General features: G+C 39.8%; 1 protein-coding gene across 1 annotated transcript in view; it reads left to right on the top strand.

Annotated features, from left to right (window-relative positions):
- NT5DC1 (5'-nucleotidase domain containing 1) overlaps positions 1–21,796 on the top strand; it is a 105,295-nt gene that overhangs the window by 76,675 nt on the left and 6,824 nt on the right. The window contains exons 8-11 of the mRNA XM_048492460.1: positions 1,828–1,925; positions 11,913–12,031; positions 13,415–13,573; positions 19,712–19,880. Of these exons, the coding sequence (XP_048348417.1) occupies positions 1,828–1,925; positions 11,913–12,031; positions 13,415–13,573; positions 19,712–19,880 (545 nt within the window). The remainder of the gene's footprint in view (positions 1–1,827; positions 1,926–11,912; positions 12,032–13,414; positions 13,574–19,711; positions 19,881–21,796) is intronic.

Genomic DNA, 21,796 nt, shown 5'->3' with positions numbered 1-21,796 from the left:
CAAAAATTTCAGTTTTTCTGTATTTTTTAGTGTTTTTCAGTTTTTGGCCTGCAGGGAGGCGCAGTTTTTAGGCTAGCAGCACCAAAAATTTAAGAGAGTTTTTGGGGGACTCTCCTAATGGCACCACCCAAGTTAGGTGAGGTTTGGTTCAGGGGGTCCAAAGTTATGGATTCCCAAAGGGGGTGCCCCATCCCCCATTGTTTCCAATGGGAGTTAATAGGAGATGGGGCTACCCCTTTGAGAGTCCATAACTTTGGACCCCCTGAACCAAACTTCACCAAGCCTGGCTGGTATCATCAGGTTAGTCTCATAAAGATACCCTGAAATTTTGATGCTGCTAGCCTAAAAACTGTGCGCCCTGCTGACCGAAAACTGAAAAAAACACTAAAAAATACAAAAAACACAAACGAACATGGGGAGGGGGCAGCAAAAGTCAGATTTTGCACCAGGCTCCATTTTCCCTAGCTACGCCTCTGCAAGGCTCATTCTGTAAAAATAATAACAAAATATAAATTTTTATACTTGCAAACTGAATGATACTGAGAAACACAACTTGTTGCAATGAAATAGGATAATCTACAAAAAAACAAACAGTATATACAAATATAATCAATTTATAACCAAGACCCTTAATGTAAACAAAAATAATGAAATTAAAAATATGAAATAATAACATAATTCTTATTTTTGTATTTATTCCCATTATGTTATTGATTCACTTTTTTCCTTTACATTATGGGTCTTGGTTATAAATTGAAGTTTTACATAAAAAGTATTTCTTTGTATATAGTCTTTCTGCAGAACAACAGGAAAATTTTGTCTGCTTTCATATACAGCAAGCATTGTTTTACATTGAAAAATGCATTTTAATAAACATGCATAGAATGTTTCCGATCTGAGGAATAGTTACACATGCTTATATTCCATTGACATCAGTGTGATTTATATTTGCCTAATTTACCACTGGCTGCAGTCCAGAGATTCTGAAACATGTGTACGTCCCATTGAAATCAAGTATTTTTCAAGTGCCATTTATGTCAGTGTGAGATTTAAGTGAGTATAGCTTTCCCTGGCAAGTGCCCAAGGAATATAAATGCTACTATTTGCTCTCATATTATTCAAATAGAATAAATTGTCAACAATTTGTCCACTTCAACATTTAATCTTTTTCAGATTGAGTTACCTGTCTATGACTATACCATATATAAATATTCCAAGCATTTCACAGGTGGAATTAATTTGAGGTGTTGAATTGTTTATTTTTAGTCAGGGTTAGAAATTTAAGTGGTTCTGATAATGGATACATTGTAAAAGCCATTTGTCTACTTTTGTCTAGTAATGCTTTACAAAAATTCGTTTCAGAATTTTAGCAGGCATTGCACATTTCTGGCAGGAAAATATTTGTATAGTTTGTGGATGAATGTAAAGAATCATGCTTGACCAATTACCTTCAGCTAGAAAGCCAAGCCTGTGCTTATTATCAGCAGTTTTGTCCAGCCTGGATTTTTAAATAGGTCCTTAGCCAAGACTGGAAATTAGCCAGACTGGAAATTAAAATGTCTTTCCCTTCTTGCCTAATGCCCTGTCCTACCACTTTCCCCCATACCAAAATAGGAATAAGTTTCCCCCTGATGCTTTTAGGTACAAGTTCAGCTCCATTTCTCTTTTTTAACCAATCCCAACATCATTGTAGTAGCCAGTGGGGGAGCAAAAGGAGCAAGTTCTCCCCTTGAGCACATTTTTGAAAAGTGCAACTTTTCAAAAAAATTTCCAAGGGCAATCATGACAAAATATTTTTCAACTATTTTGGTTTTTTTACTATTGTAGGAATGACTTTGCAGAGCTTTTTGACATTGTGATCACAAATGCCCTGAAACCTGGTTTCTTCTCTCAGCCACCGAATCAGAGACCTTTCTGGACTCTAGGTAAGCTAGAATAATTAAGTTTTCAAGTAATTGTAAGAAATGACAACAAGCAATTTTTAGAGGTGATTAATATTGTAACTCATGTCATGGAAAGTGATAAAGGCACAGACAATTTTCTAGGAAATCAGTTAAATGGTGGAGCTGATCAAAGCATGAATGACAGTTGCAGAAGGAAAGAAAATCTCAGCAAGACAAACTTGCCTCGTAGCATAGACATTTAAAAGGTAATAATATTTTTATTACAGAATTTGAAGCTGCTAAACCTGCAAACAGGAAAACCATGTCTTCATTTGGTATTAATTTTGTGCATAGAATTAAGTGGGTATAAAATAGTGACAAAGGGCTATTTCTGACGAGATAAGAACCAATGTGTGTAATGGTTTGTGTCAGACTAGAATGTGGAAGACTCAGGTTCAAATCCTCAGACTAGTCCAGGGGTAGGGAACCTGCGGCTCTCCAGATGTTCAGGAACTACAATTCCCATCAGCCCCTACCAGCATGGCCAATTGGCCATGCTGACAGAGGCTGATGGGAATTGTAGTTCCTGAACATCTGGAGAGCCGCAGGTTCCCTACCCCTGGACTAGTCACACCCTCTCAGTCTAACGTACCTCATAGAGTTGTTATGAGGGTAAAGTGGAGAAGAGAACATTGTAATCCACTTTTTGTCCCTACTGGAGAGAAAAATGGGCCATATATAAAGTATGTAAATAAATGGAACTATATAAGCTACTCTGCCTATCTATTAAGTTGTCTTCTCTGAGACACTTTATATGAATTTCTGGTTATCTTTAGCTAGCTGTCTATTTCTTTTGACAGTCTACCAAAGAAACTGTTACTTTACTCTCTATCCCTCAAAATATATATCTTCTAATAAATTTGAATAGTTACCATAAAATGATAGGTTAAAAAAAGCCACAATTCCCTGTGAACATGCAAAACTGTCTCTAGTTAGGAGTCATGAGCATGCTACAAAAAGCTGTTTTTTACTGGGTCATGCCTTTGATTTTTCCAGAGTTGCCTGTCTCCAAAGAATGAAAGACAAATCAGAATAATATGTTCCCCTTTGAGAGTAAACTTTGGGTGTACTCTTGTGCAAACTGTGACGAGGAAGCCTCATGCCAGCCAGGGCTGTTGTTGCCTGCCTGATACTTTGTTGCCCCTTCTTTGTATAGCTCCAACCAAGTAGCAACATCATGTATTGACTCACAGTTTGTGCCAGACTGATCTAATATAAAAGAATTATGAAATTTAACTCGATCATTGTGGTTACTGTGACTGTTTTTAGTGTCCCCTCTAAAAACAGCCCACCTCTGGATCAGGAAGTGAATATGAGAGAAAGTAAAGGATGCATCTGTTTTTTCTGGCTTTCAGACCAAGAATTTACTAAACAGTGATAGCAGTGCTCCCTAGCCAATAACTCTCCTCTGTGAATGAACAGAGTCTCCTTTGTTGAGGCAGAGCAATACAATCACTCACAAACAATTGTTAGCTGTATCCTAGCAGATTTTCCCAGTAAACTTGAGAACTATCCCTGGAGTTGTAGTCCTGCTTTTAGATTCATAGTGGATTTTAAAGTAAAAATGACAATGGTTGCAAACCAGACAGATAATATTTATTATTAGAATTTGTTAATTTAGCTGTTTTTTACTGGGTTAATTTAGCTTTTAAAAAAAGAATTCCAGACTACTTACACAGTGTCAGCAAAATATAACAAAAAAGTCCAGACTTACACAGTGTCAGCAAAATATAAAATACTAGCATTAAAACCCATTTTAGTGTACAATAAAATGGACTCTAGTAAAGGGGGGGGAGGACCAGTCAGGGATACCCTTCCCCTCCCCCCACCAGGAACGCACCTCCCATCCGCTTCTACTGCAGGCCCAACCGAACTCACCTTTGGATGCCGGTGTTGCAGGTGGGTGTGGGGGTTGGTAGGGGGGAGATTCCAGGCTGCAGGGAGGGCAGCTTGGCACAATTGGTGTGTGGGGGGGGGAGAGGGGGAAACAGGGTTTGGGAGATAAGTGGGTAACTGGGGCTGTGTTTTGTTGCAGGGGGTTAGTTAGTTAGTTAGTTAGTTAGTTAGTTAGTTAGTTAGTTAGTTAGTTAGTTAGTTAGTTAGTTAGTTAGTTTGTAAATAAATATGTAAATAAATAAATGTGTAAATAAATATGAATTTGTAACATCTGTTCTCCTGTCAGATTCTGATATGAGAGTGCTGGACACTCCTTCTTTGGTGGTTTTTAACCAGAGGCTACATGGCCATTTGACAGCAAGGCTAAATTCTGTGAATTTAGGCAGATCATGAGAGGGAAGACAAGAAGGGATGAATCAAGGATAATACCAATCGCCTTTTTGGGATCAGGAAGGAATTTTTCTTCAGGCCAGATTTGTTAGAGATCCTGGTGGTATTTTGCCTTTCTGTGGGCATAGAGCAGGGGTCAATGGAGGAGAGGGAGAGGTAGACATTGACAGTAGGTTAAAAAGTGTTGGGTGTTTAAGAGCTGGGTGATCTACCATCTATGGGACCCCTCTCCCCCTCTTTGGGAGGGATTTAATAAGGGTTTTATTGCTGACGCTGTTTTATTATATTGACCCCTGTGTTTTACTTTAATGAGCTTTTAATTGTATATGTTGTAAATTTATGCTGTCCACAGCCCAGAGCCCTTCAGGGGCTCAGTAATTAATTAATTAATTAATTAATTAATTAATTAATTAATTAATTAATAAAAGCCCCCATACCCCTTTCCTCCCCAGCAATGTCACCAGAAGCTGTGCTCTAGGAATGCTGGCATCAATTCAACTAGCTGATGTCCAGGAATTGCTAGTGCTCCTCAAACTGGTCAGGAAGTCATCAGCTATTGTCCAAGGAACAGGATATTTATGCTTCTCACTTGAGCTCACTTGCTTCTACCCATAGAGCCAGTCTCCATCTCCAAAGCATGTCTTGACAAGGTTGAGTGGGTCAACATAGCACTTCAAAATGGGGATTGTAGTGGAATTGTTGATAAAGCTTTGATTCTTCAGTTCAAAAACTTTTCTGACATCTGTTCTTGCTATTCCTTGCAAAAATGGAGAAATTTATTCTCATCTACTGCCAGTATTCCCGTGTTTGTTGTACATTGAACTCTTTGTATATCATCTTTTAAGAAAAAAAGCAGAATTGGCATGATTGTACTTAGGATTAAGTATTAAAATGCCTAAATGATACAGTCTTGGCAAGCCTTGGCCTGTCAAGTCTCTGAAGAAAAATGAATACTTAGCTGCAAATCTCCATTGGTTTCCAGTGCTGCAAAATGTGAACAAGTCAAGTAAATATATATGTGCATGTTTTATAAATTTGCATTATATTCAGAGTGTCTGCCCATGGGGTCTTCATCTTCGCTGAGAAGTCCAAGCAATGGAAATGAGGCACAGGGCTTTTGCTGCAGAGTCATTAAAAGATTATCCATATGCTTTGAGATTTGATAGTAAATGCTACATTTGGCACTGAAGTGATACGGAATTATGCAAAATCTGTTTCAAAGAAAACCAGTGTTTATTCTTCCAGAGCAGCGATCCCCAACCAGGGTTCTGTGGTACTCTGGGGTGCCGTGAGCACCTCCCAGGGGTACCGCAAGAACACTACCATCCCCGCCCTCACCCCTCCACCGCCCCTCGACCCAGCCCCGCCAGGCTGTTCCTACAGCCGGCGGAGAAGGGCAGCCTGTGGCAGGCTCCTGGCCCAGCTCCACCTGCTGAAGGAGCAGCCTGCCACAGCCCACCCTCGTGGCCCACAGCAGGCTCCAGGCCCAGCCCCCACCGGCTACAGTAAGTCGGGCATGGCGGGAGAGCAGGGGCAGTGGGGGGGTTGATGGGTGGTGGTGGGACCCCAGGCACCATTTTCCTCCAGTATGCTTCTGCCCCCACCTCAAGCCTCACTTTAGCACTCTGCCCCACCAGAACCCTCACCTTTCTGCCCTCCCCACCTCAAACTTCTTTGTTCTACCCTCCCCCACCCATACCCACACCTTTCAACCCTTCCCAACCCCAATACTCACCTTCAACTCCTTCCCCACTCCTACCCGCACCTTCCAACCCTCCCCCACCCTAATACTCACCTGCCAGCCCTCCTCCATCCCAACCCTTACTTTCTTTCCTCCCCCACCCCAAGCTTCATCTTGCCATCCTGCCCCAGCAGAACCCTCTTCTTTCCACCCTCCCCCACCTCAAGCCTCTTTGTTCCATGCTCTCCCAATCTGTTGCCCCAAGCCTTCCCTTTCAACCCTCCTGCAATCCCCATTCACTCCTCCCTCCCCTTCCCCTATCGTCACCTTCCAATTTACCCCAATCCACACCTCTCCAACCCCCAAGCCACACACCAGGTAAGTGTTGCGCCATGAGAAAGGGGTGTAGGATCTGCTACAGCCCCACTAAAACCCATCGTTGGGTGGAGGGGGGGCAGAACACTCAGATTTTGCCCTGGGCTCCATTTTCCATAGATACGCCTCTGGGGGGAGTGGCAAGCAGGGGCATTGGGAGGGGAAGGTGGGTAGGTGGCAAGCAGGAGCATTGGAAGGGGAAGGTGATGGATGGAAAGCAGGGGCACTAGGAGGGGAAAGTGGGGGAAGTGACAGGAGCAAACCACCCATGGGGTACCCTGAGATATGAAGAGCAAGTTCAAGGGTGCCGCGATGTCAAAAAGGTTGGGAAAAACTGCTCCAGAGACTGGACAGACACAATCTTCCTTTTGTTGAAGGCAGAAGAGATTTTTCTATCATATATCCTGCCAGACGTCCCAAATGTAAAGGTTGTACTGTGAAAATAATGTATTTCTTCCTTAACAATGCTACAGTATCGAATCCCATTATAATAAATTCCTGGATTTATTGAGAATTATCATGATTTCAATGCTCATAACAGAGACTAGCATGTTAATCAAGAAAGGCACTCTGCTCAGCAACCCTGCTCTGTGTAAAGTCACACACATCCATCCCCTTCTGTTATCCTAGGATAATCTTCACATATTCTTGTTTATGTATGACTAGGATACTGCTATGTACAGCTATTACGTAAAGTCTGAATGTGCACATAAGAATAACACAGGAACATTTGTTTATGGAGTTTACTGTTGAGTATGTTCATGGAACCACCCCAAGTTTGTGGCTGCACAATTTATGCAATAAATGTAATAGTTGTATACAAGTGCCTAGATACAGTGGCTATTGGACTGAAAGTGTAAGCATTCAAGAGGACTGCTTTCTGCTGGAAGAAATGATGGGCATGGTAGTGTCCTGTGAAACTTTAACTAAATGACTAATTGCATGAGAAAGAACTGAGTATTAAAGAACTGGAAGTCATCCCAAACCACTCATTACAGAATTATTGCAGGAAATGTGAATGCATGTAACATTTTTAAATTGGCCTGTGGAACACAGCATGTAGGGAAATTGGTAGAACACATTATTTCATAAGGAAACTGTAGTAAGAACAGCATACCACAGTGTGATAGGAATAGTATTTGTATGTTCCAATAAGGGTTAGCAGTTAAAGTAACAACACAGGTTTAAATCTCTACTCACAGGGAAGCTCATTGCATGACCTTGGCATAGTCCTTCTTTCTCTCTGTAATTTACCTCACAGAGATGTTGTAAGAGTAAAATGGAGGTGTGGTATGCCTTGAAAGAAGCACAGGATAAAAGTCTATTAAATAAATATTTAAAAAATATTCTTCTTCACGTATTATTGGGATTTACTATAAATGTTGGATGACATGACAGAGATCCTAAAACACATTAACAGCACATTTTCAACTAGCATTAAGATTTGCAAACCAGGACTTCACACAATTAATGTGACTAAAATGAAGGAGCTTGCATACAACATTCTTTACAGATCTGTGCTTGGCATCAACTTCCAAAAAGCTTCCTTGAGACGTTTCCATGCATCTGTGCCTGCTGGTTTTCATTAAACGCTTCACTGATCATTTGTGTGTTCTTCAGAAAAAGAAAGAAAGAAAGAAAGAAAGAAAGAAAGAAAGAAAGAAAGAAAGAAAGAAAGAAAGAAAGAAAGAAAGAAAGAAAGAAAGAAAGAAAGAAAGAAAGAAAGAAAGAAAGAAAGATCTTTTACTAAGGATAGGCCTTAAAATTCTTTTTCACAGCAAATACATTCTGCTTTTTTTACCATTAATATAATTTCAGTTATTTTTAAGCTTCTTATAATTAATTCTAGGACTTTCTGGTGATTGATGTAACCCATAGACAAAGATAGCATCATGTTTTGCCAGCAGTCGGAGCCCAGGGATTATGAAAGGTTAAGTTAGCGTTAATTTACAACCTGTGTCTCCTCTACTAGTTACTGTGGGTCAGTACTGAACTGAGTTTGATTTAACCCCCACCTACCTGTCTTGTAGCTTAAACTTAATATATCTGGCAACTATGGTCTTTGATTATAGCAGCTGGAATTCATCTCCTGAGCTGATCCAAATCCTGACCATAACAGTGTAATATCCGCAAGCCATGTAGATTACATCGAGGGAAGTATGACTGTATTACAGGATGGGAGGTATTGGTGGCTGCTATTTTTTTTCAAAAAATCACATGATTCAAAAGACCCTTTGGTGAAATTCCAGTAGTATAGACAGACTATCTTGTCTCCTTTTTTGCTTTCATTTCTTGCGACCTCTGAAATTCCACTGAGAAGGGAAATACACTATGGTTACCTATTTTACTTGCATTGGCCCATAGAGTTGGGGTTGGGGGAGGGGATTTCATTTTTAAAGGAGTTTTGCAGTCTCCAAGATATCATGCCCCTAAAGACCAGACTTTTTTTCCAGCAGCCATTTATTCACTCTTGTAACTGCAAAATTTTTCTGATATTTTGAGTAGTAGAAAGTAGTGTTTTTGCCACTTATGTATCTGATCTCAATTAAGTCTTAATGATGGAATTACTACTATACCCTTTATGTTAGTATTGAAAAATAATAATTTCTACTTATTTTCTCTGAAAAAATTGAACTTTTAAACTCAAGGCAGAATCCTGCCACATTCAGGCACTGCTGTGAATAAGCCTGTTTTGATGAGTGATTTGAGAGTAGTCAGGGCCCAGAGTGAAAGAGTGGCCTCCTAATCCACTGACTCTGCCCTTCATCTGTGTAAGGCTGATATATCCCATCTCCATTAATTGTCCTACATTTAGGTACCCTGTTTTCCCGAATATAAGACATCCCCGGAAAATACGACGTAATAGAGGTTTTGATGAAGTGCAAAATATAAAGCATCCCCCAAAAGTAAGACGGAGCAAAGTTTTTGTTTCGAAGCATGCCTGACGAACAGAATACAGAAAAATAAGACATCCCCTGAAAATAAGACATAGTGCATCTTTGAGAGCAAAAATTAATATAAGACACTGTCTTATATTCGGGGAAACACGGTATCTGTGTAAGGCTCATATATAGATCAAGTGATCATATGTAATGCGAAGCTGCAGCTCAAGTATGTGTGAGGGTAGTCAGATTTATAGAGCAAACTATATTGTGTGAACTGTCTGTCAAAGACCTGACCTGGCCTTTGGAGTAATAGAAACGCCAAGCTCTGTGGGCTCAAAACGCTAAAATATATTTCAAAATATATTAAAGTAAGGTGCTAAAATACAGGTTTAAAACAACAGTGAAACACATATCAAGGTGCAATACAGTTACACAAAGAAAATAACAAAAGGCTAGATCCTCTCTTGACACTGTCTCAACTTCAATTACAGCTTTCTAAAAAAGGCAGACAGCTTTGACATATAATAAGCAAGTTAATGGGCATTTTCATTTCTTTCAATCCAGTCATGTATTTCCCAGCAATGCTTCCCACACTTGAACTTTTGCTCTGAGCTAACCTAAGTGCGCAACAAGCTGCTGTACTGATCTGATATAAAATTCAGTGAAATTCTGGGGGGAAACATTATATACTTCTAGGATACAAATCAAAGAATGCATGCTCACTGTTTATTTGCTGTGCATATTCCTCTATAATGGGAATGGCTATGTTTGCATGATTCTTACTCTTTACCAAAAGTGTCCTGTTTCTTTGACATAACGATACCATTATGTTCAGTGAAAGCAGAATGAGCTTGACTCTTTCTAGGGCATAGTCAAATGCTTTTCCATGCTGCAAACCAAAATTTATTTTCTATGAAAAGTTCTTTAACCTATAGAAAGATGAACTTGAAACTTTGTTCATCTAATTGCTTTTTGGACAAACATATTCTTACATGTATAGGGATGATTTTGAGAGCATCTCTGGTAACTCTGTGGAATGATGGGCTGACTGGGGCCACATGCAGAATTGCTGCTTGGGATTCTCTTCTAAGCTCTTTGAGGCCACCAACTCCTTGGTTTCCCAAGGACAACATAAAGCAGTCTGCAAGACAGGCAGAGCAACACTGGCAGAAAACTTGGGAAGGCAGAGCATATCATAGAAGCCCATTTACAAACCTATGAAGCGGCGTTGATGGCAGTGAAGAAGACTTTCTTCTCTGCCATCATTTGTGTCAGCAGACTGGAATCAAAATTGTTCAAAATGATTTGTGACTTGATAACACCTAAGTCTGACCCTGCTGGGTAGCAATAGCAATGGAAGGTGACATTGGAGGAGGACCTTTCATGGACAACAGCAACTTAGCTAACAATGGTTATTACTGGAGAACACAATGGTAAAACACTTCTGATCATCTGTTCCATCAAAAACTCAATGATGAGACAATCTAAAATGAAAAAAAAAGAGATATACTTCTGAAAGATGGAACCCCCCAGCTGGGATGATACTCAATTCTTAAAATGAAAACTTCCAATCCTTCAATCCAACTCTCAACCGGTAGCCTGTCCCTGTGGCTAAAGTGAATAGGATAGTATGTGAATAACATTTAAAGTTGTTCAGTGATTTTACTGTTAGGATCAGGCAGGACATAAACCGTATCCATGCACTAGTCTACCCTTCTATCTAACCACTTGAAGCTGCAGAGTAGAAGGGGGGGACTTCTGGGGTGTTATATTTTTCCAAGCAATCCATTAGCTGCGCTGGTCAGGCCTAGCTATAAATGTTTCCATTTCTGTTGCCGGCCTGAGTAATGGTACTCTTGTACTCACTAAGTTGTCTATCACTTTTATCTAATTTCTTGCTTGCAACTGACTCTTTGTTAAAATTGTCTTGTTGAAATAGCCTTGTTTGCAAATTTATTTGCAATTTATTTATTTGCAAAATGTATATCCCACCTTTCTATCCTTACAATGGCCAGCAAAGTGGCTAATAATTTTAAACATATATGATAAAATCACATTTTAAAACCGTTAAAATCAACCCCTCAAAACACACACATTAAAATTTAAAAAGCAAAACTTAAAATGCATACGAAGCACAAAATCCGTGATTAAAACATTAGTTAAGATGGAGGGATCATTGAGGGAATGTCAAATGGCACAGCAATAGAAGTTTTCAGAGACCTGCTTTTTTTCTCAGTTACAGCACTCTACCAATAATAGTTCCAGTCCTGCTGGAGAATTGTGCCTTTTGTTATTCCCATGCTCAACTCCACATGACCCAGTATTGGCCTTCTGTATTGCACATAGAAAATCACCCTTTAGGGTTTATTCCATCATGGCTGGGTTAGTAATCATGCAGCGTCCCTGACTGACTCAATCTTGGAAGCAGTAATATGATTTTAGTTTCATAAATACTTTGCTGACCATATACTTTAGTTAGAACTGTTGTCTCTTTGGGGAGAACTGCTAGGATGATGGTCATCTTTTTGGAGAATTTTGAGTTTTCACAAAACACTTATCGAACTTTCTGCTGATCTTAAATATGTTAGTGGGTCCTAGAACAACATGCAATGTGTGAATATGGTGTGGAGGTTATTCAGTAACATTCTAGAGCTGTCTGTTCAATTTCTGCCAGTTGTGTAAAAGCATGGCTGATTTCTTGGAGTCTTCATTAAGACAGCTAAATTTCCTTTGTTCCTTCAGAGAATGATAAAGAGCAAGAGATGATTCAGTCCTTAGACAAACCTGGCTGGTACTCCCAAGGAAACTCAAGCCATTTGTATGAGTTGCTGAAGAAGATGACTGGCAAATTAGAACCAAAGGTATTTCAAGCAAGAAAAACTCCTCCTGGAACCACTGAACTATTTTTTCCCACAACAGTTTAATGAATTCAACATATTAGTTCACTTGTCTAAATTTTCCGAGGAACCAAACACAATAACTTGCATCTGTGTAAGCAGTTTCATGTGTAAACTGGATCCTGAAAACTATCAATAAGGGGTTTCTATATTACATCCTGTGTTCACTTTCTTTCATACATAATTATTGTCCAGTTCTGTGGATGAAATAATGCTGCTGGGTTCAGTGTATCTAACTTTCAAATGAATGTGCTATTAATTGTGATTGTAGTGTTAATTAGGGGTTTTCAGCATGGTGCTTTAAATCACATCTAGGTAGACCTCGTCTGGTTGCCGTGAGTCTCACGTGGCAGAAATAATAGCTCAGAATAAAACACAGGCTTTCATAAAACAATCTAGAGGAGGGGCATATTGATTCTTAGGTGCTGCTTTATATTCTTGAAACAGTGGTTTGAGGGAGAGGAAGTATATTTAACCATATACTCTGACCCTGTCACAGGTGGTCAGGCTCTGTAATAAAGTTTCTGTTTCCTGTCAAAACAAGTATTCATAGTATGGAGTATATGCAGTCAAGCATGTCAGACCATGACATAATCCAAAACCAAATTCAGTGTAAAAGTTCAGTCCCATGACTTTTGACAACATTTTTTTTCTTTTTCTTCTGAGTCTGTGGACAATTTTTTCAAGGTCCACCTTGATTTATATTTTGTCTCAAATAAAATTGCTTAGTTGTGAATTATTCTTCCCATTGAATCTGAAGACTTGAGCTCTCCCTCACTGATCACAATTTAAATGAACTCTATTAATGTATCATCTTTTCACTATTAATTTCTCCCTGCCAAGAATGCAAATAAATGTTGTTAGTCTTTAAGGTGCCAGTGGACTTCTGTTCTATATCCATGACCTGTAGAAGTGACATCTAACAACATATGATAAAAATACATATTTTGGTTTACAAACAATATGACAATGTTCATTATTAAAAGTGTACTATTGTTTCAGATTTTTCACACTAAATTTAATATATCTATATGTGTTACATATGCCCAGTTTATAAAAAGAACCCATCTGTGCATATATGAACAAAAACTGGAGTTTTTCCAGTAAAACATCACTTGCAGTGCTCCCATGTCATGATTTTGCTATTAATTCCCCTCTGCCAATAATGCAAATAACAATTTCAAAAATATTTAATCCTATATAGAAGCTATCACCTTTTGATCTACTATGGCTTTGCAGTGAGGGACAATCCGTGGGGAGAGATACAGTGAACATGAATACCTCATATTTGCTTTATTTGTAACTGTTCCTTTATGCTGTGCAACTGTTTTGATGCTTTCCTTCTAGGTTGTTTATTTTGGAGACAGTATGCACTCGGACATTTTCTCTGCGCATCACTATAGTAAATGGGAGACTGTTCTCATCTTAGAGGAGCTCAGAGGGGATACCATTATGACACCTTCAGAGACAGAAGCTGAGCCCTTAGGGAAAAAAGGAAAATATGAGGTAAAATTATTTTCAGAAGTTTTTAATGAATTGTCAGATTTCATGCAATCCCTGTGCTACCTGTGTTTTTAAATATATATATTTCTGGTCTATACATATGCATGTGCAAATGGACTCATTGTGAAATACCAGACATGTAACAGTGATAATATTTTTGCCCCAGTCTCAGTCTAGTGCTCTCTAAATATGGCTAGTTTTGCAAAATATGAACATAAGAAGCTGCCTTATTCCTAGCGAGACTATTGTTCCATCTGGCTCAGTTCCAGCACCTACTCTGCAGGGGCTTAGGAAGGGACGCCTGTTTCCCAATACCTCAGTTAAAGAATGGAACATGGAACCTGTAACATGTATAGCGTGTGTTCTGCCAAAGAATCATGGCTTCTATGCAGTGGAGGGCAAGTACATTGGAATGTGTATTTGACAGCATTGCCTTTTGAAATAATGTGCTTCCAATGGGCTTTTGAAAACACATGCAGATCCTGATCTATGAGATGATGCACATCTGAAAGCCTGTTTAAATGCACAGGTATGTTAACATAATAGGTCACAGTCTATTAGAAAGTTTGTATTTACATCAATCAAAAATAACACATCAAAGTAAGAAGGCACAGTGTGGCCAGCTTTGTTTTTCTTCTTGTGTTTTGCAAAAACAGGGAAGTAGACAACCACATCCTTGCATTTTGGTATGAAGATGCTTACTGTTCAGCAAGCAGCAAAATAGCTGATTTGGTATGAAGATGCTTACTGTTCAGCAAGCAGCAAAATAGCTGATTTTTTTGTGGTAGACTACTTTGTTTACTGGGCAATGAATTAATTTGGGTGCTGTGTGGTTTCCGGGCTGTATGGCCGTGTTCTAGCAGCATTCTCTCCTGACGTTTCGCCTGCGTCTGTGGCTGGCATCTTCAGAGGATCATTGAATTAAATGAATTAATTGTTTTTAAACTGCACACATATTGTCACTTCCCAGAAAATACGGAACTATATTGGACAAATACTGTCTCTTGAGTGCATTATGGTTGTATTTGAACTGAACTGCGTGTCAAAACATTTCTTGTAAGAGTCATATAAAAATATTCAAATTAATTCCAAATATTGCATCTTTAACTGAAAAACCAAATTTTAAAAAGTAAGGAATTATATAAAAACTTTGTCAGACAGCCCAAATTCACATATTTTCTTTCCAGCACAGTAAAGAATAGATTAAATTATATGATATACAGCAGAATCAAAACATTTAATCAGTTTCCAGGACTTCCTGTCTTTGCTGCAGTGGCGTTGCAGCAGATAACGATGCCCTCCTCGCAAATTGTACCAGGCAGGCAAGTGGCAGCAGGTGGGCACACACCTCGATTCAGAAGGGGACTAGAGCTGGGCAAGGAGCCCTAGCCTAGAAGTGCATTCCCAGAGCAGAAACTTGCCTGCAGAAGCAGTCTCTCCAGCTAGATCCTGCAGTTGCTTTCCATGCCAAAAAGGGAAATGTCACCCTTAAACACAGACAAACAAACAACCCTGTCACTGCTTCTCTGCCTCTAGCTCTTGGGAATGCTGCAAAACAGCAGCCACCCAAAAGAGGATGGAGAGGAAGGGTGGAAAAAAACAAACCAGAGGAGCATGCAAAGGGGGGGGGGGTTGGATCCTCCCCAATTGGTTCAAGAGGCTGCAAAATATCAGATGCCGCACAAACAACACCACAAGGAGCAGCAGTGGCGTAGGAGGTTAAGAGCTCATGTATCTAATCTGGAGGAACCGGGTTTGATTCCCAGCTCTGCCGCCTGAGCTGAGGAGGCTTATCTGGGGAATTCAGATAGCCTGTACACTCCCACACATGCCAGCTGGGTGACCTTGGGCTAGTCACAGCTTCTCGGAGCTCTCTCAGCCCCACCTACCTCACAGGGTGTTTGTTGTGAGTGGGGAAGGGCAAGGAGATTGTAAGCCCCTTTGAGTCTCCTACAGGAGAGAAAGGGGGGATATAAATCCAGACTCTTCTTCTTCACATTCTCAGTGTGTGGGGTTGTGCCCATGATGTCCCTAGTGGTTGGAATGGAGCCAGCCCAGGCAATACAAGAGTGGATGAAGTGTGGTTCTGAACAGCTGCCCAATAAATGTGCACTTCTGGCAAGGGCTTCAAGTAAAAGTCATTGGACAATGCTTGAAAAGTTCCACCAGTGGGGGTGGAGGGATCTGGCTGCCTGCAGCTGATCTGCTTGCTTCCTTGGGGGTTCTTCAGACTCCCTTCTTTGTCGATCAGTGTTTTGGATCTGGGATAACTGTGTGTGCCTCTTCCTTAGTTAAACTTGCAAAACCCAATGAAACAAGAAAAATAGTGTCTTTTCACATCTGATAGCCCAGTGGCAGGTGGGCAGGCAGCAGCAACCTGTGCCCCTACATGACCTAGGCAAGTGGGGCTTGGATCTTGATCCCTCTCATGCATCCCCAGCTATGCCATTGCTTTGCCACAATACAGGGACTCCTAGTACTAATTCAGCAACAGCTACCAGTTTTGGGAGAGGCAGGGTGAAGAAACCGTTAAATGTCAGAAGGCTGTGTAGGGGATGAATTGGACAGGAAATTGTGTCCAGAAAAAAATATTTAGCATGACATTCTAAAGGTGAAGCTATGGCCACCTATTTTTGTATATGAAGGCCATATTAAGAAGAGGTTAAATGGCTGGGCTTGGATCTCTCAATCACTTCGTAGTGTGCATGGCTGGTATGTCCTACAGACATAACTTTTTTTCCTCAGGCTGATTTTGATTCAAAGTCTTCCAGACTTCTCCTCTAGCACTAGAGTACTAGAAGAGTCTCTGCCCTGCACTTACTTCTTGTGGTGAATAAGATCAGGCTGAGGAAGAAAAAAAATAAAACTGTGATCTTGCACTATCCAGCCAACATGAGCATCTAAATAAAATCCTAAGAGCAGTTCAGGAAATATGGTTGTTTGCATATCCTTTGTGTGCGTGAATGGAACTTGTGCAGTGTCCCAAGTCAGTAATATGAATGTAGGAGATGCAACAGCAGCACTTGTGGATTTTGCCCTCTGACCTCCTTCTGGGAGTGATTAAGAGCTTTAGTTCAGCCAAGCATCATATGAGCTTCTGCAAGAGACCTGTATTGAATTACTATGATCATTCTCAATGACAGCAAGCCAGCAGAGGAGAAGTCAATTGGGTTGATTAAAGGATTCTGAACAGATCGGGGCTGTAGTAGGTCAGTAACATTATTTCAGTCTCCTTTTCCTGGGGGAAACACCTGTAATATCCAAATCCCTGCAACTGAGTATAGCAATTAACAAGCTGTTTCAAAAGAATCTCCTCCTGACTTCTTTGCAATGATTTAGGCTGTTTCAAAATTATCCCAGTCAACTTTGTATGTTTAATTTTAAGAGATTAACAATGAAATTTTCCTGGTAATGCAGGAACATGTAATAGAGATACATATAATTGATCGTGGGCAATCCTATTATTGATTTTCAGGAAGTTTGTGGAATAAATAATGGCAACATAAATTGGTTTGAACATCTGGCGCTCAAGAGTATTTTATTAAGTGTTTATATACAGATATAGCAATAAGAAAATTGGCAAAATTTGAAGAGACCATATGTAAAAATCAGGAGAATTTACTTTTTAAAATTCAAGAGTTTCTGTGTTTAATTGTTAATGTACCTGCATACTCATTTCATTCCAAGTGGGGAAAATATTTGAGATACGAAATCTCTGAGGAAAAAATGAAATACATTTCTTCCTTATTTCTTCCTTATTGTACCTGCTTTAATTCTTGTTAATCTTTTTTTAAAAAAAAACTCTTTTGAGGTCACTGTTTCATAAAACTTTCAAAAATTCTTTTGTCTTTTGGATGATACTCAGTCTGAATCTGTGTTGTTTGAAAGTAAAAGATACACTTTAATTTTCATCTTTTTCTGGTTTAATTTTTCAGTTTTGAAGGCATATTCTTCTGTCTTGCACAAAATTGTAATAGGAATTTCTTTCAGAATTATATCCATATTGTCTTTTTTCAGTCTTGTATCAAAATGTTGTTGCAGGATTTAGTCTCTAATCTTAATTCTTACAAAATGAACCAGGGTGTCTCTTGGAACATCTCTTATTGCAGCAAATATAGAATTTCTTCTGTAGATCTTATCAGCTATAGACCACATCTTCTTCTATGACCTCCAAAAATTTGTTGAAGGCTATCCTTTGTCTAATATCTTCATGTGATGTCTCAGGAATGGCTCTGAATTTCAAATAAAATTAAGCCAGATAAGTGTGGATTGTTTATTTTGTTTGGTGTAAGAGACTATTGGAAGATTTGGAATAATAAAGACTCAGCTCCAAGACTTTGTTGCTGTGGTGATCTTTGGAATGTAAACAAATTAAACCACAAAATTGTTTATATCTCATTGATGCTGATGGAGACTGGTGTCCTACTTGATTATAGAGTTTGTTACTAAGTTTATTACTAAGATGGCTATGGCCAGAAAAAAAAAACCCTTTAGACGTCTCCCCTGAAAAAATGGTACGTCTGAAATGTTATGAAAAGATTTTGATCAGGAATCATTTGGAAAAATATGGGTAAGAGATGGGCAGCCCAATTCAGATGGGGATTTCACCACATTTTTCAGAGGCGTAAGTCTGCGGCCATGGAAGGGGGCATTCCCAGGCTGGAAGGCAACTGGAAATCAAGTAAATTTGGTTCTTCTCCCAGGAACCTCTCGCACCAGCATGCACTCAGATGGCAGCCCAGCTCCTGGGCAGCAAATGCTTTCAGGTGCAGCCACCAAAGAGCTGTACGGTGCCTGCACGCTGGTGTCTTTGCTTTCCCTGCCAGCATAGCTGCCCCTTGTGCCAGCAGGATGGGCAAACATACCAGAGTGGCCCTTTACTGCTCCCACAAGACAGTTCACCCCCCTTCATCTGCATTGGGTTTTTATAAAAGTAGACCAATGCTTTTTAAATAAGAAAGAGCAGATGACAGAAAAAGTTTGAAATATGGAAAGTTCTATAATTCAAATATCTAAAAAAAATAACAAATGAATAACGAAGTGGAAATTCTGGACGTGAAAGCCAAAATTGTGAAAAAAAAAAGTTAGAGAGTGAACTGGACAATTTAGCTTTAGTAGAGCTGAGAGAAAGATTCTGAAGGTTTTCAAACTCAGTTTAATTCTTGTGATGTTCCTATTTTCCCATTCCTAATTTATTTAAGCAAAAAACAACAACCCACAGCTTACAACAGATTTCCCCAGTGGTTAAACCTTGTGTCCTTCAAATGATTTTGCACATCTCCAGTCCCCCTCAGCCCCATAATTTTTCCCCTTGTCTCCTCAGCATAATTTATTTCACATGTCATTGCTCATTGGGGGTGAAATTGACAAAGCTGGTAAAGTCAATCTGGCTTGTGTCTTTGGTCTTAAGTCACATTGCTAATGTGATAGAGAATTTTTTTAAAAATCCTTTCAGAAACGGAGCAGAAAATGGCTGAAGGGGAGGTTGAGCAACTACATCGGGTTGTGAATAAGGGCCAGGTGTTTGGTGGGGCAGAGAAATAAAGACTGTTTCAACATGATCACATACTCAAGGGAAGCAGACTCGGAAATGGATCCAAAATAGTGTGATAAAAATGCTTGGGAAAACAGTGGAGGAAAAACAAAGGGAAAACATTTCCAGAACCAAATGAAGGGGGAAAGTGTGGAATTAAAGGGGAAAAAGAAGCATTTGGTGGCAAGATACATTGTAATCAGCTCATGCAGAAAAGGCTTCAAACTGAATTACAAATTGTTCCAGAAGCTTAATAAAAGCAAAAACAAATAAAATGTCATGGAATAAATAATGGTTTTACCGCACTAGGTTTTGAAAACTAAGGAATTATTACAGGCAAGACTTATTATTTGCATTGCAGTTCACTTGACTCCTTTGGGGCCAAAAGTGTAAAATTTCCTGTACTAAAATATGACAGAATTTTAAATTAGTTATGACCTTGTGTCTGCAGTACCAGCACTCATCTAAGCATATCTGAGCATGCATTATGTATATGTGAAGCTGCCTTCAACATCATGTTTGTTGGGATCCCATTCATGCAGGGTTCTTATATAAGTATTAAAGCACATCTGGAGCGTGTGTTTATATTTGTATTATTTATCTTTCAGGGACATCATCCAAAATCCCTTTGTGCCATTTCTAAACAATGGGGTTCTTTCTTTGTGGACACCATTTCAGCAACAGAAGATGCAGCAGAGACCTTAGCCAAAACATGGTCTTGCAAATGTGTTAGTACTTATAGTACCATCAGCATTCCCAGTATTGAATCAATAGCAGGTAAGAATTAATATTCTAGGATACAAAAATATTAAAGTTTGCAGAACAATAAGACTGTATTAAAATTATGTTTTGTATCAGTTGTGCAGCTCTCAGGAGCGGGGCAGGGAAGGCGGAGCCCAGCACCAGAGCATGCAGAATTCAACAGGGGCAACAGGATGCGGGGGGAAGCAGATTAGATGAGGGGGCTGAGAGGAGCCCGGAAGAGGCAGTGAAGGGATATAAGGAGAGAGGAAGAGAGGCGTGGGACAGAGGTGAAAAGAGAGGGAAAGGAGGTGTTGAGAGAGAGAATGGAGGAAAGAGTTGGAAGGCAAGAGAAAGCTGAGAGAGGAGAAAGGAGGATACAGCCAGAGAGGAAGGGGAGGTCAGTGCGGAAGACTGGCAAGGAGGAGGGTATAACATTGATAGCCCCGCAAAACGAGCAAGCTATGGTCTAAAAAGCTACTCAGTACCAGCCACCCCCAGGACACCGGGGAACAGGCGGGACAGCACAGGCCCCCACAGATAGGGGCTGGGTGGGGCTACACCATAACCCTTATGCTGGCACAAGGAGTGTTTGCACTGGGGTTGGGCCACTTCTCTAGCACTTTGGGGGGGGGGGTTGTGGACAACTCTGTCAGTTTCTTATTCTTTGCAAAAATGACTGTTTATTCTCTTCATAAATATCTGCTGAGCTATACCTACCAAACTGTCTTCCAAATCATATATTATTCAAGAAATTACTTGATCAGTGGGTAGTGTTGGGCAAAGATGACAACAAGGTAACAGTGCTACCTGATTTTCTCTTATTGAGACTGGATTTTCTTTCTTTTCTTTTTTCTTTTTTTTTAACCTTTCTCCTTTCTTTTCTTGGAGAAATGACACTTATTGTGGTGTTCGAAAGTTTTATTGGTTTTTTATCGGGTTGTGTTGACAATTTGATCTTGGAAGAAAGATAATTACTTTGACCTGGCAAGTTCAGGGAGTGTTGGCATCTCATTGACCGCAAGTCAGCATATTTGAGCCAGTGTTTTGGAGCAAGCTTGGAGCAAGTTTTTGAAGTTGAGTGCATTTAGCTGAATTCTTTTGAAAGTAGATTTGCTGACTACTGCTGAACATTTAATTATGTGGCACACATGTTATACTGATTATCCTTTGTTGTAAAGAAACAAACTAGTTAAGTGATGGGTGCTAGTAAGCATCTTCTTTGATTTCTTCCCTGGCATCTAAATAGACTAAGATTGATGATTACTTAGCTTGTGATAACATTCCACAATACAGTGTTTCTACCTCAATTTGTTATTCTGCCCTAGCCACAATGGACAAGGATCCTTTACGTAGGGCTCGACGTGAGATCTTGAGTGGTGATTCAACCTTCCTATTACAGGAAGAAGACGCGGACATGTGAAAACTCCAGTAGCATCTTAAAGGAGCTTTCAACTCTGACAGCCAAAACTGTGAACATTATATTTGTAATTTAAAAAAATTTGGGCTTAATCCAGCTGATACTTACACTTAGTAATAGAGGTGATTGCAAAGACAAGGCATGCTGGAAAATTTGCCATTTAAGCAGGATTACCACTTATCTAATGACATCCCAAGGAATCATGGCACCTGTAATTTGCTTCAACGCAATTGATTGGGGGACTCTCAACAAGTGGGGTCACTGCTTACTTTCCCAGCCTATGTAATTGTACAGGGTGAGGGGCCTTTCTATCACACCACCCATGGCACAGATAACTGTGCCTTTACTCCATTTCCATTGAGAAGGGGAAAACACCGGAATATCAACACTATTGATACACAGTAAGCCACAACTATACCACACGATCTGGGTACAGTGTTTTCTCCAAGTTACCTGAATTACCCCAAATAAGGTTATGATACAATCAAAGGCACAACATTCATAGTCAGTCTACTTCCTCTTCTCTTCCTTT

This window comes from Sphaerodactylus townsendi, linkage group LG01, assembly GCF_021028975.2.
Source record: "Sphaerodactylus townsendi isolate TG3544 linkage group LG01, MPM_Stown_v2.3, whole genome shotgun sequence".
Classification (NCBI taxonomy): Eukaryota; Metazoa; Chordata; class Lepidosauria; order Squamata; family Sphaerodactylidae; genus Sphaerodactylus; species Sphaerodactylus townsendi.
Note: the sequence above shows the minus strand (reverse complement) of the source record. Positions and strands in the feature narration are given on the sequence as shown.